At 38.0% G+C, this 13,507-nt stretch overlaps 1 protein-coding gene across 7 annotated transcripts in view; it reads left to right on the top strand.

Annotated features, from left to right (window-relative positions):
- Mettl25 (methyltransferase like 25) overlaps positions 1 to 13,507 on the top strand; it is an 81,925-nt gene that overhangs the window by 54,738 nt on the left and 13,680 nt on the right. For 4 of the 7 annotated variants that reach the window (XR_009590017.1, XM_060377975.1, XM_060377974.1 and 1 more), the window contains one exon: positions 6,122 to 6,215. The exons of the other annotated variants lie outside the window; for them this stretch is intronic. Coding sequence is in view for 3 of the 4 variants with exons in the window: in XM_060377975.1 (XP_060233958.1) it covers positions 6,122 to 6,215 (94 nt within the window). In the remaining variant the exon portion in view is untranslated. The remainder of the gene's footprint in view (positions 1 to 6,121; positions 6,216 to 13,507) is intronic. 7 annotated transcript variants of the gene reach the window in all.

Below are 13,507 nucleotides of genomic sequence, written 5' to 3'. Positions count from 1 at the left end.
TAGGTTTTAAAGGGAGTTTGGGCTTCCAAGGACAAGACTTGAAAGTAGAAGGAATGTTCCAAGAATAATGTTTATAGTTAAAGTGTGTTCAAAAAGCTGTAAAAGTGCCAGTGTTGCCGAGGATACAGTGTTGGAACACTCAGAGAACCACATTACAGGCTTATTCACTCAATGAAGGGTTCATATCCTACACTTAAGATTCAAGATTCCTGAGACACTCTTGAAGAATTTAAAAAGCAAGAGTGACCCAACCAATCATCTTTCTAGTTCTATTTGGCTTATAGTTTCTTCCTGCTATTGCTAAATATAAATATAATAATACAAATAAATAAAAGATTCCAGATGTCCTACACAACAAATTACTGTTTAATGTACTAAAAGTAGTGTTAACAATAATTATGCTGTGAGATTTTGGAACAATAAAGGGATTAAATTAAAATTTAAAATGTTTCTTTTATTTTTAAGCAGTACAATATATAAAATTCGGGAATCAATCCAGTCCATCTATACTTATAATCTTACATTTGCCTGCAGTGGCATCTAATTCTGGTTCTTTTGATGTTACTTAATCAACTCCTGGCAGAGGAACTATTGGAAGATGATAGCTACTAGCAGAGAAAGTTTTTAAGATGCTGGCCTCTCGTAGGTTGACCACATGCCAGTGGAAATCCAAATATCCAAGAATATGTGGGAAATACAAATTGTATTTAATGGGTTAAAAAGGGTGGGGGACACAAAAGCTGGGTGGGTGAGGAATGTGATGGATCTGAGAGGAGTTGGGGGAGGATGGATAGGATTAAAAGAAGTATGAGATTATCAAAAAGGGAAAATTTAAACAAAAATTAAAAGATAACCTAACAGACATGAATACATCCTGAATATTAAAATGTTAATATTTTCATAGGTTAAAAAAAATTTCAGGAGCTTACTGGATAGCTCACTGAGTAAAATGCTTCCTGCACAAGCCTTAGGACCTGAGTTGGGATCTCATGTACCCACATACCATGCCTACAGTAAAAACCATCACAGACCAAGAACACAGTAGCAAAGCAAGAGAGCCTTAAGGTTTGCCAGCTAGCCAGTCTAGCCAAAATGGTGAGTTCCAGGTCAGTGAGAGACCCTGTCTGAAAAAGTAAAGTGTAAACGGAAATACATATATACCCAAGCCATACTATGGCCTGTAACACACACATACACACACACACACACACACACACACAAATTTAAGAATTCAGGAATGGTTTTTTATTTAATGGAGTCAGAGAGATGGCTCACTGGGTAAAGGTGCTTGCTCCAAAACCTAATTATCTGAATTCAGTTCCCGAGCTCCACATAGTAGAAAAGAGTACACATGCTCTTGCAAGCTGTCTACTACCCTCCACATCGGCACCACACCCATGATCACACACAAAATAAATTATTTTAAAATGAAAATATAGTATGCATAGAAAGAGCCAGTGTCTCGTTCTAAGAACTGTACGTGTTATCCATGGTAATTTTTGCAGTTTCTCTAAAAGTTAGGTATTACTGGTATTATTATGAAGCTAGTAGATGGTAGAACTAGTATAATTGAAAACTATATATTTATCTATGGTGCTTTCTCTGTTGAAGAACTCCAAAGGGAACAGTGACTACTGTAGAATAAATAGAATCCTTGCACCAAGGGAAAGAATTAATGGCTTTTCTTTTTGGGGGTGGGGAGGATACTTACAAGCATTCTTAGCGTGAAAAGCAGAAATTGGCATAAAATGGCATCTTTTCTGGGTGGCTACTCAGTTCAGCTAATATTCTGTGATTTTTAAGCTGTACCTATCTACTATATCAATATCTATTACACATGAGATGTATTATTATTGAAAAAAGGCACACACCCTGTAAAAGTTGTTTTCTGATTCTTCCACCTGTATCTGTCAAATTCCTTTTCACTCAAGAGAGTGGTAAAATAAGAAATTGAATGAAAAGATAATAAAGGCTATAGAATAAGTAAATTGTTAAAATTCAGAAAAAGAAAACTGTTAACTACTTTACCAAAAAAGAACAGGTGCACCTGAGCTTTTTCAATGTGAAAGACTAGTACAGCTAAAGAGAGTGGGGAACCTCCAATTCTATTCAGAAGTGACTGCGTGCATAGGTAAAACAAGCAAAAGTGTGGTCAAAGATCCAAACCAGTAACCAGTCGTTTCAAAGGAGAAACCAAAGTCTAGAATGTAATGAACAGTGTGTGAGAAGGTTGGGAAATGTTGGTATAAATGTGGGTCCTGCTTGTATAACTGAGGATTTTTTTTCCTTTTTTTTTTTTTTTAATCTAAAAGTTATGTACGTTTGGGGTAGAGATCTGACAAATTGATTCTTCTTTTAAAAAATCTTCTAAAAAGATATATAAACAGAAATGAAGAAAGATTTCAATGATGGGGGTAGAACACTGGTGGTATGATGGAGAAAAAAGAAGGAATGGGACAGGAAGGGTCATGGGGCGGGAGATGGGAGAGAAGAGACTGGGGAGATAACTGACACTACAGAGCTTTGAAATGCCTTATAGAAACTACTGGAGATGCTTCCAAAAGTACATAGTATGCATAGATGCAGGTGAGAGTTTAAACGGTGGAAAACCTATAAAAGGGGCCAGTCCCACTCCCACATACCACGGGCCATTGAATAAAAACCCAGTAGAGAAACTGTACTGCTTACTCACCTGGAAGCTCTGTCCTCACTGGTAATTTTCATGGTTCTGGAAGGTTCATTTAATTTGAATGGGAGAGAAAAAATCATAAAAAGTCTCATTTATTTGTAAATATTAGGAACTGTGATAGTAACTGGCATGGCAAGGTATGTCCACTGATGTAGTGGCACAGATGTTAAGGAACTAACCAACAACATTCTGGCTGGATTTAAAGCCCATGCCACAAGTATTAACTGGCCAAAAAACTGCATAACTGATCAGATCATAGATCCAAGGGGACAACCTAATACAGCAATGCATGCCCCCCGCCATGTTCTTATCTTTTTTTTTTTTTTTTTTCAATGCAGTTTATTCAGGAACCTTGAACAATCATCTGACCCTGGGGAAAGCCAGCCCACAGCTTAAATAGCCTCTGGGTAGCCAACCCCAGCATGCCAGGTGGGCAATGCAGATAGGTCCACATACATGGAAGCAAGCCAGATCCTCAGCCTTAGCCAAATGTGGAATTGTTTGTGAGAGAGAGCACTCACCATCGGGAAGGTGGAAGGCGGAAACCAGCTCCATCTTTAAGGCATGGCATTCCGCAGCTCTCTACAGTTCCCCCTTTTTGTTTTATACGCATCAGGCAAGAGGTCTGATCTCTGATATTAGAAATAAATTGGGACTTTGTACTGATGTTCATTTAGGTGTCATCCACCCAAAGAGCATCAGACCTGTCTGATACCTTTTTCTCAGAGGCGGGACCTGGGGCATCAACCTGCATGCAATCAGACATGCTCTTCTCTGGGTCCAAAGCGGCTGACCCTGAGTGCAGTGGTTAGCCTCGCTGGGTGCCTGTGCCCGTTGATGCCCCTCACGCTATGTATGACTCTCTTCAGACAGAAAAGGGATCTTGGAATTACAGCCGCCATTGTTACTGCCATCTCATTGGCGGCTGTTGGAGCTACCACCGCGGCATTAGCCAGGAGTCATACTGTGCAGACTCCTCAGACCCTGAATAACCTTTTAGCCAATGTAGCTCATGCCTTAGATGTACAAAAAGGAATTAATGCTCAACTAAAAGGAGGCTTGATGGTGTTCAATCAGAGGATTGACCTCGTGCAGGAGCAAATTGATACCCTATGGCAAATCGCTCAACTTGGCTGTCAATGAAAGTATGCTGGACTTTGAGTCACTAGCATACAACATGAGAATTTTCCCTGTGCTCCAAATCTTTCTAAACAATTGTCTAGCTATATTTTAGGTAATTGGACTAGAGAATTCGATACTACGATGGAGCAGCTGAGAGTGGCCATTGTCATGGTAAATTCTACCAGAGTGGACGCAGGACTAGGCACAGGATTATCAACATGGATTGCTGCAGCCATGAATCATCTGAAGGAATGGGCGGGCATGGGAGCTTTAGCAGGCCTTCTGGTGTTGGTCTCCTTGGTTTGCCTGTGGTATATATGCAAGATTAGAGTCTCACAACAGCGTGATGCAGCCATGATCATTCAGGCCTTTACAGCCATTGAAGCAGGACATTCTCCCCAAGCTTGGTTGGATACCATAAAAAGCTAAAATGTTACGCTCAGGATGCGAGGCTAAGCACTGCGCTTTGGACCCAGAGAAGAGCATGTCTGATTGCATGCAGGTTGATGCCCCAGGTCCCACCTCTGAGAAAAAGGTATCAGACGGGTCTGATGCTCTTTGGGTGGATGACACTTAAATGAACATCAGTACAAAGTCCCAATTTATTTCTAATATCAGAGATCAGACCTCTATTCTTGCCTGATGCGTATAAAACAAAAAGGGGGAACTGTAGAGAGCTGCGTAATGCCATGCCTTAAAGATGGAGCTGGTTTCCGCCTTCCACCTTCCCGATGGTGAGTGCTCTCTGTCACAAACAACTCCACATTTGGCTAAGGCCGAGGATCTGGCTTGCTTCCATGTATGTGGACCTATCTGCATTGCCCCCGTGGCACGCCTGGGTTGGCTACCTAGAGGCTATTTAAGCTGTGGGCTGGCTTTCCCCGGGGTCCGAGGATTGTTCTTATCTTTATTCCCAGAGTTTAGTACATTTCTCAGTCCTCATCAGAGAGGCTGCGTTTTACAGTAGATGGTGATTAATATGGAGAGCCACAACTAAGCAACCAGCGGAGAATAAGACTGTGTAGTGCTTAGCTCTAAATGAGGCATCTGTATGCCTTTTCACCCTTAGGTCCAGGAATCATTTCAGAAGAGATGGTGAAAAAAATTGTAAAAGCCCAGGGTAGTGGAATTTAAGGCTGTATTTGCCAGACATGACAGCATCATTGAACACATAGTTATGATTGCACACATAATGCATCAAACTAGCCAAATTACAAACATGAATTGAGAGGGGTCATAGAATCGACCCCTAGCTCAAGAGTTATTAGCAGTTGAGGGAGAATGGAGGACAGGGAGGCAGTTTTTATTAGACTGCTGAGGGCCTACCCCTGCTTCATTAGATCATCCTGTACCATGCACATATACACAGCACTTAGTGGACTTTATGGGTTTTCTAAAACAGCACAAAAAGTAGTAAAGGAAAAGAGATGGAGGATAAGGGGAGGAATTAGGAAGAAATAGGAGTAGTTTTGATGGAAGTATATGCATTTGTCCATGTATAACATTCTCAAACAGTTATTTTAAAAAGAATTCAGGAAATATTTGGAATTAGAAATATATGACATAGAAGAAGAACTGAGTCTGCTATTTGAAATAGCAGATAAAGATAATCTAAAATACAGAAAGATAAAGAAATCTAAAATACATTGCAAAAGTAGGATAGAATATAATGTCTAATCACGGATTGAATATTCTCTCATCAGTAAATGGGGTTTTATTGATCACTTTTGATACCATCTAGATTATGCCCCTGATTTTTACATTATGCCAAAGTTGAGAGATGTGATAGACTATCATAGTATTATTTGAATTGAAAACTATTTCATGCTACTTTGTATAAATTATAATAAAATCTGCATGACATAATTGATAGTCAGACCCCAGTTGGCTATTAGTACTTGGTAGTTCCCTTGAAAAGCTGCTGAAGTATTGCCCCTCTTAGAACATGTTGCAATGAAATGTGCAAAGTAATGTCAAGCCAAGAAAAGTAAAATGTGTTTTGAGCACAGTGGAAACTTCTGTGGACATATTTCTCGTTAAACTGAGATTTTTAGTAGTATAAATTTGAAACGTATCTTACATAGTATTGTGTGCAGAAAATTATCTGCCACTGCTGTGTATTCCAAGAATTCTCAGAAGCGGATCCTGATATGTCATTTACAGATGTTACAAAAGTATTATTTCATTTTATCACATCTGCATTTTGTGCAATATATATGGAAGATATTTTAACATATTTCATGTTGAAATTTAAAACCATCTACACTTTAAATTAGAAAAACTAAAAAGATACTCACTTTTGTTTTGCAGTGATCGGCACGTTGGTAAAATTTATTCCAAATGTTCTTCCTTTCTGGATTATGTCAGAATGTCTCTAAAGAAGCTTGGATTAGATGAGTCCAAGGTCAGTGTATAATTGATTACCTTTTATTTTCACAAAATACAAGAAGTAGTGTTTTCAGTTGTACAAGAAAACAATGGATTGAGGCAATACAAAATCATTTACTTTCTACTTTTTCCCTTTTATAAAAAGTCTGAATTATATTGAAATTAAGCCTCTATTACCCTTTTTGCAATTCATTTTCCCTGTCACATATACGGAAAGATTATTATTGCATATCATCAAAGAGACTCCATCTTTAGTTTTGTTGTTGTTTTGTTTTTGGTTTGTTTTGGTTAAAAGCATATGTGATTTCACTAAATAAAATAGAGTTAAAAATCAGGTGGAAATTAGAATTAAACAAAGAAGAAATGATTAATTTTAAAATTAGTTATATTCAGTTTTATGGCTAATTATAACTTTCAACATTAAATTCACATTGTCTATAAGTGTGAGCATTCTGTTAAGTTGTAGCATCACATTAGCTCTGAGCTAACATTGTTGAAAGTAAATAGTAAGCTAGGTGACTCTGAGGGAAAAAAATTCAAAATTATATTTACTAAGAAATTTAATTGAACTACTGTTACTCTGGCATCATAAGTTGATTTTTTTTTTCCTTCATGCTTTTCAACATCATCCTATAATACTGGCTAGTTCAGTAAGAGAATAAAAAGAAGTCAATTGTATTCTTACTGGGAGGAAAGAAAATTATCCTTGTTTAAGATAGCATAATAATCTTCTGTTAAAAACATCTAAAGGAATAATGAACAACTAAAACAATAAAATTGAACAAGATAGGATATAAAGATAATACACAGGAAATTATTGTCTTCTATAGCAACAATGGAAAAGTTGAAGTTGAAATTAAGATACAACAGCATTTACATGAGCATCTTGTCCCAAAATGAAATATATAGATTTTTCTAATAGAAAACAAATAAAATGTTTCTTCAGTACAAAACTGAAAAGAAAGTAAGTGGAGAAACAGTCTGTTTTCTTGATAGGACACTTCACTGTTCTCAAGGTGTCAGTGCTTCCCAACTTGGATTTGTGTGTCAGTACAATCTCAGTCAATATTTCAGGAAATTATATTATAGATATAGAAACTGTTTCTAAGTCTTTTACATAAAGGCAAAAGAATAAAAAATTCTAACAACATAAAATGACAAGAAAGCTTAGGAGTTATTGCTAGGTATCTGCAGAGTAGACAAATGAATCATGGAACAGAGTTGAGAATACAGAAATAGACCCACACAAATACAACAAAGTGGTCTTTGGCAAAGTGACAAAGGCTGTAGAATAGAGCAAAAAACCTCTTTTTACCACATGTTGTTCAAACAATAGGACATATACAAGTAGATAAGTAAATTTAGAAACAAGCTTTACATCTTTCCCAAACTCAAATTCACGTGTGTAAAATGTAAGTCTCTGCCATTTCTAGACTATAGTGCGAGAATCTGTAATTTGGTGTAATGATGATTCTTTGGGTAGAACAGCAAGGTCAGAATTCATGAAAGTTACCTTCCCATAAAAAGGGTAGTGTGGGAATGGATCCCAGTGTAAAGTACGGTCCTGAACAACCATAGCATACAGAGCATCTGCAGTAAATACATTGTTCTTATGACACTAATGATGAGGGAGTCTCTTGTGGACAGTCGCAACACATTGCAGGTGTTCTGACCTTTCCTAAAAGAAACACTTTAAGGAAATACTTACAGTAGATGCTTACATTAGTATTCAAAACTGATTTAGAAAGTCTCAGGAAAAGACAAGTATCACTAAATAAAATGACTGTCTCAGATGATTTCTTTAATTAGCTAAGAAAGATATTAATAATGGCCTGTTGGTGTTGTTACAATCACTTTGTTTTGTTTTGTGTTTTTTAAAAAAAAGTGTAAGCTGGAATGCATTGGGAAAGAGGAGGGCAAGCAGCTATCTTAGGATATAAAATAATGGTGTACTAGGGAAAAGAAAACAAATTGATAAGAATTGTTTGCGGGTGTGCTGGTGACTTCATTTTAAACAAAATAGATTTTTAAAGTAGCGTCTTTTACGCCAGAGTGTTTGGATACAGGAAAAGTGATAAAACCAAAGTTATATTTCTGATATTATACAGATATTTCATTTTACTTGCACACCAAGAAACTGAAGTATTAAAATTAAAGTTTACACCATAATGCAGTAGGTATCTGTATATAACTTTATTTTAAAAAGAAATTTCACATGAAATCCTAAATGCTATGTGAAATTTTAATTTTTAAATACACCAAAATACTTAAAAGAGCTTTTATTAAATTCATAATTGTTTATTAATGATATTTCTGTGCAATGAATGGGTGGCAAATGTACTGATGTGCATTTAACAGTGTAGGCAAGTGAATTACCTTAAAACATCTTCAACACACTGCTTAAGATTTAGTCACAAGAAATTACATTAAACACAAAAGGAAACCAAAGAACCCTGGTAAACTCTTCCCAGAGGGGACCAAGGCTGCATAAGCTGCATTCAGAGTGGCTGTTACAAAGCCTGAAGGCTCTGTCAGTAGTTGTGAAAGTCAGCAGTGGACATTGCTCTGAGAACCGTTTTCAAACTCAGCACCATTGACATGTTTTTTTTTTTTTTCTTAATTTCATTTTTTTTAATTTTTTTCTATATATATTCCAAATGAAAACCCTTCCCTTCCTCAACTCCTCCTGTTTCCACCCTTCCTCCCTCTTCCCGCCTATTCTCTTCCCCTAGTCCACTAAAAAGGGAAGTTGTTCTTCCTTACCATCTGCCCATAGCTTATCAAGTCTCATTAGGATTGTCTGGATCCTCTTCCTCTATGGCCTGGTCAAAGAGCAGGCAACCAAGTGCATGCCAGAGGCAGCCCCTGCTCCCCTTACTAGGACACCTGCAGGGAAGCTGAACTGCCTGTTGGCTACATCTGAGCAGGGGGTCTAGGTCCTCCCATGCATGGTCATTGAGTAGTGCATCAGTCTCTGCAGAATACCCTGGGCTCAGATTTTTTTTAGCTTTCTTAGTCTCCTTGTGGAGCTCCTGGGACGTCCCCTCCATGTCTTTCTATTCTGCCCTCCCCCAGCCCTTCTTCCACAAGACTCCCTCCACTGTGCCCAAAGTTTGGCACTGAATTTTTTTAATTAAATTTTTATTTTTTTTTATTTATTTTTTTATCAGTTACATTTTATTAACTCTGTATCCCAGCCGTGTCCCGATCCCTCATTCTCTCCCAGTCCCTCCCTCCCTCCCTCATCTCCACCGTGCGCCTTTCCAAGTCCACTGATGGGGGGACCTCCTCCCCATTCATCTGATCCTGTTTTATCAGGTATCTTCAGGACTGGCTGCAAAGCCCTCCTCTGTGGCCTAACAGGACTGCTCCTCCCTTCGGGGGTGGGGAGGCCAAAGAGCCAGTCATTGAGTTCCTGTTAGAAATAGTCCCTGTTCCCCTCACTTTGGGAAACCAATTGGTTACTGAGCTACCACAGGCTACATCTGAGTGGAGGTTCTAGGTTATATCCATACATGGTCAGATGTCCATCAGCGGTGGAATGGGTACAGAAATTGTGGTATTTAAAACAAGGAAATCATGAAATTTGCAGGCAAATGGTGGGATCTAGAAAAGATCATTCTGAGTGAAATATCCCAGAAGGAGAAAGACAAACATGGGATATACTCACTTATATAGACCTATAAGATATGATAAACATAATGAAATCTATACACCTAAAAAAGATAATCAATTGAGCGGACATGGGGTAAGATGATCAATCCTCATTTAGAAAGACAGATGGGATGTGCATTGAACGTATGACAGGAGTCTACTGAGCACATCTGAAAGACTCTAACTAGCAGTGTTTTCAAAGCAAAGACTCATGACCAAATCTTTGGCAGAGTACAGGGAATCATAAGAAAGAAGGGGAGTTAGTCTGATGGGGAAAGGATAGGAGCTCCACAAGGACCAAATATATCTGGGCACAGGGTCTTTTCTGAGACTGACATTCAACCAATTTTTATTTTTTTTAATATTAGTTACAGTTTATTAACTTTGTATCCCAACTGTATCCCGAACCCTCATTCCCTCCCAATCCCACTCTTTCTCCCTCATCTTCTCCCTGCCCCTTTCCAAGTCCACTGATAAGGGAGGACCTCCTCCCCTTTCATCTGACCCTATCTTACCAGGAATCTTCAGGCCTGGCTGCAAAGTCTTTCTCTGTGGCCTAGCAGGGCTGCTCCTCCCTCTAGGGTGGTGGTGGTGGGGTGTCAAAGAGCCCACCATTGAGTTCATGTCAGAAATAGTTCCTGTTCCCCTTACTAGGGAAACCCACTTGGATACTGAGCTACCATGGACTATATCCGAGCAGGGGTTCTAGGATATATCCATACATGGTCCTTGGTTGGAGATACAGTCTCATACAATACCCCTGTGCCCAGATATATTTGGTCCTTGTGGAGCTCCTGTCCTCTCCAGGTCATACTAACTCCCCCTTCTTTCATATGATTCCCTGCACTACAAATAAAGCTGCTACAAACATGGTTGAGAAAATGTCCTTATTGTGTACTTGAGCATCTTTTGGATATATGCCTAGGAGTGGTATAGCTGGATCTTGAGGAAGCACTATTCCTAATTGTCTGAGAAAGCAACAGATTGATTTCCAAAGTGGTTATACAAGTTTACATTCTCACCAGCAATGAAGGAGGTTTCCCCTTTTTCCACAACCTCTCCAGCATGTGTCTACCTGGATGTCTATATGCAGAAAAATGAAAATAGTTCCATATCTATCTCCCTCCACAAAACTAAAATCCAAGTGGATCAAAGAGTTCAGCTTCCTGAACAGAACACCAACAGCACAGGCTCTAAGAGCAACAATCAATAAATGTGACCTCATGAAACTGAAAAGCTTCTGTAAAGCAAAAGACACTGTCAGAACAAAACGACAGCCTACAGACTGGGAAAGGATCTTCAACCCCATATCTGACAGAAGGCTGATATCCAAAATATATAAAGAACTAAAGAAATTAAAAAGCAATAAATCAAGCAATCCAATTAAAAAATGGGTTACAGAGCTAAACAGAGAATTTTCTGTAGAGGAATATCGAATGGCAGAGAAACACTTAAAGAAATGCTCAACGTCCTTAGCCATGAGAGAGATGCAAATCAAAACGATGCTGAGATTTCACCTTACACCCATCAGAATGGCTAATATCAAAAATAAATAAAATAAAATATGTAAAGAAAAGGAAGGAAGGAAGTAAAAAGAAAAAAAAGAATCAGTGACAAATATTCTTAGCATTTTATTTATATATTTAAGAACTAAAACTAACCTAATGCCCTATGTGAATAAATAACCCTGTCACAGAATTCTAGTTTGTGGTGAAAAAGAATAAGAATATATGAGAGAACTATATAAGTCCAGTGGGAATTCTGCCAAAGACAAACATGCAGCGTACATGATTATACTTATATGGCAATATTGGTATGGTAAAGTTATAGAGAATGTGTAGGTATGATTAGCAAATTCAAGGATTTAAGTGAGGACTGAGAGCAGGAGAAAGCAAGTATAGCCATGAAAAACAATAATACCAGGGACCTCTGTGTGGATGCCAATGTTCTCCATTCGGTTTTTTGACTGGTTAAACAACTGCAAAAAATAAAATAAAATATGGACACTAAGAACATATGGTATATGCAATTCTGGAAGTTTCTTCTCTTGGAATTCTGAAGTGTTAGTATTAGGAGTCAGGTCAAAGGGTGGATAGCATTTCCAAGCTTTGTTCCTAATGACTGCATGTGCACTTACAATTTAATTAAAATAAACACTTTAAAAAAACAACAACAAAAAAACCTCAGGCACTGAATCTTAGTGTAGTGAGTGGCTGCTTTATGCACTCATCAGCACCTTTGGCCTCTGTCCACTAGATGGCAGTAGTAGCACAGTGATAAAACATTTGGAAATTACCAAAATTGCCCCCTGTTGACAACCACTTATTTTGAGGGGTTTTGTTGTTGTTGTTGTTGTTATTCGTTTGTTCTTTAATTTCATCTGCAGCCACCTAACCTTCCCATTATGTGTGTATTTTTTATAACGGCCATTTACCGTCCACAAGTTTGGGAAAGAAAAGGGGCAGTATGCAATTATTATAGTATATTGGTTGTATGCTTGAAAACTTATTTTCAAGATGATCCCTTCTTAGATCTTGTAATATTGAAAGTTTTTAGTAACCTTGGAGTGGTGTTCATTTACCCCCTTCATAAAGTCTGGTTTATTGTAAAAGCATATTTACCATTTTCCAAGAAAGTTAAGCCTAAATATGTACCTCTGAAATCAAATTGTGGCACAGTGTCAAGTACCTGTGGCAAATAGTAGGATTCTCTTCTTTGTGGAGGCTGAATAGTATTTCACTGTGTGTGTGTGTGTGTGTGTGTGTGTGTGTGTGTATCATGCTCACAGCAACCACAGGTTTAATCTGTTAGCTTGTCAGCGAGACAGCAGGTTGTTAACATATCTCGGTTCTGAGGAATAATGCTGCAGTGAACATGGGAGCATCGGTATTTTTCCAAGGTGCTGATTTCATTTCCTGTAGATATATGCCTACAAGGATCGTGGAGCCTCAAATCTTAGTAAGTAACTTACAAATAGGAAAGAAGAAAGAATAGGCCCCTTTATTTTACCTTCCATTAAAAAAAAAATCTCTTTTTCTTCCCTTAAAATTCAAATTCCCAAAGATTAATAGTTTCATGATGTCTAAAAGTACTTTGCGCATAGTTCTGTCCTCTCTGTTTCTGCAGAGGAAACACAGTATCAATAATCTTTTGAGAAATAGTACACAATATTCTCAGTCAGCAGGAGAATACTATGGCCATTTGAGCCTGTTTGCCACTGGCCTTATTTCTCTATGCTCGATTGACAGGATTTAAGAAATTAACCGTACCTCCAAAGCCACCTCTTTTAAATTGTTGTCTCTCTTTTGTTCTTTTGGTGATTTATTTAAAAAAAATCACTTTTATTGGAATTTATTTGTTTAATAATAACATTTAATAATAACTTATTAACATTTTTTCAATATGTTATTCACTCCCTGTCACTACCCTGTCTTACACTCCCTCCTGTTTAGACTCCTTCCCCATCTCAAATAGCACTCTTAATTTTCATGTCTCATCTGTGTTATGTGCATGTGTGCTGTGCTGCCTGTGTGTCTGCGTGCTTGCTAACTAGGATTCACATCTGAGAAAAAAAAATATGCGATACTTGTCTTTATGTGTCTATTTCTCTTATGACTAGTTCTGTCTTAGGTCTAGTTCCGTCTAGACCTAATT

This window comes from Meriones unguiculatus, chromosome 2 (assembly GCF_030254825.1).
Source record: "Meriones unguiculatus strain TT.TT164.6M chromosome 2, Bangor_MerUng_6.1, whole genome shotgun sequence".
In the NCBI taxonomy this organism is placed as follows: Eukaryota; Metazoa; Chordata; class Mammalia; order Rodentia; family Muridae; genus Meriones; species Meriones unguiculatus.
The sequence above is the reverse complement of the archived record's forward strand: the minus strand, read 5'-3'. Positions and strand labels throughout refer to the sequence as shown.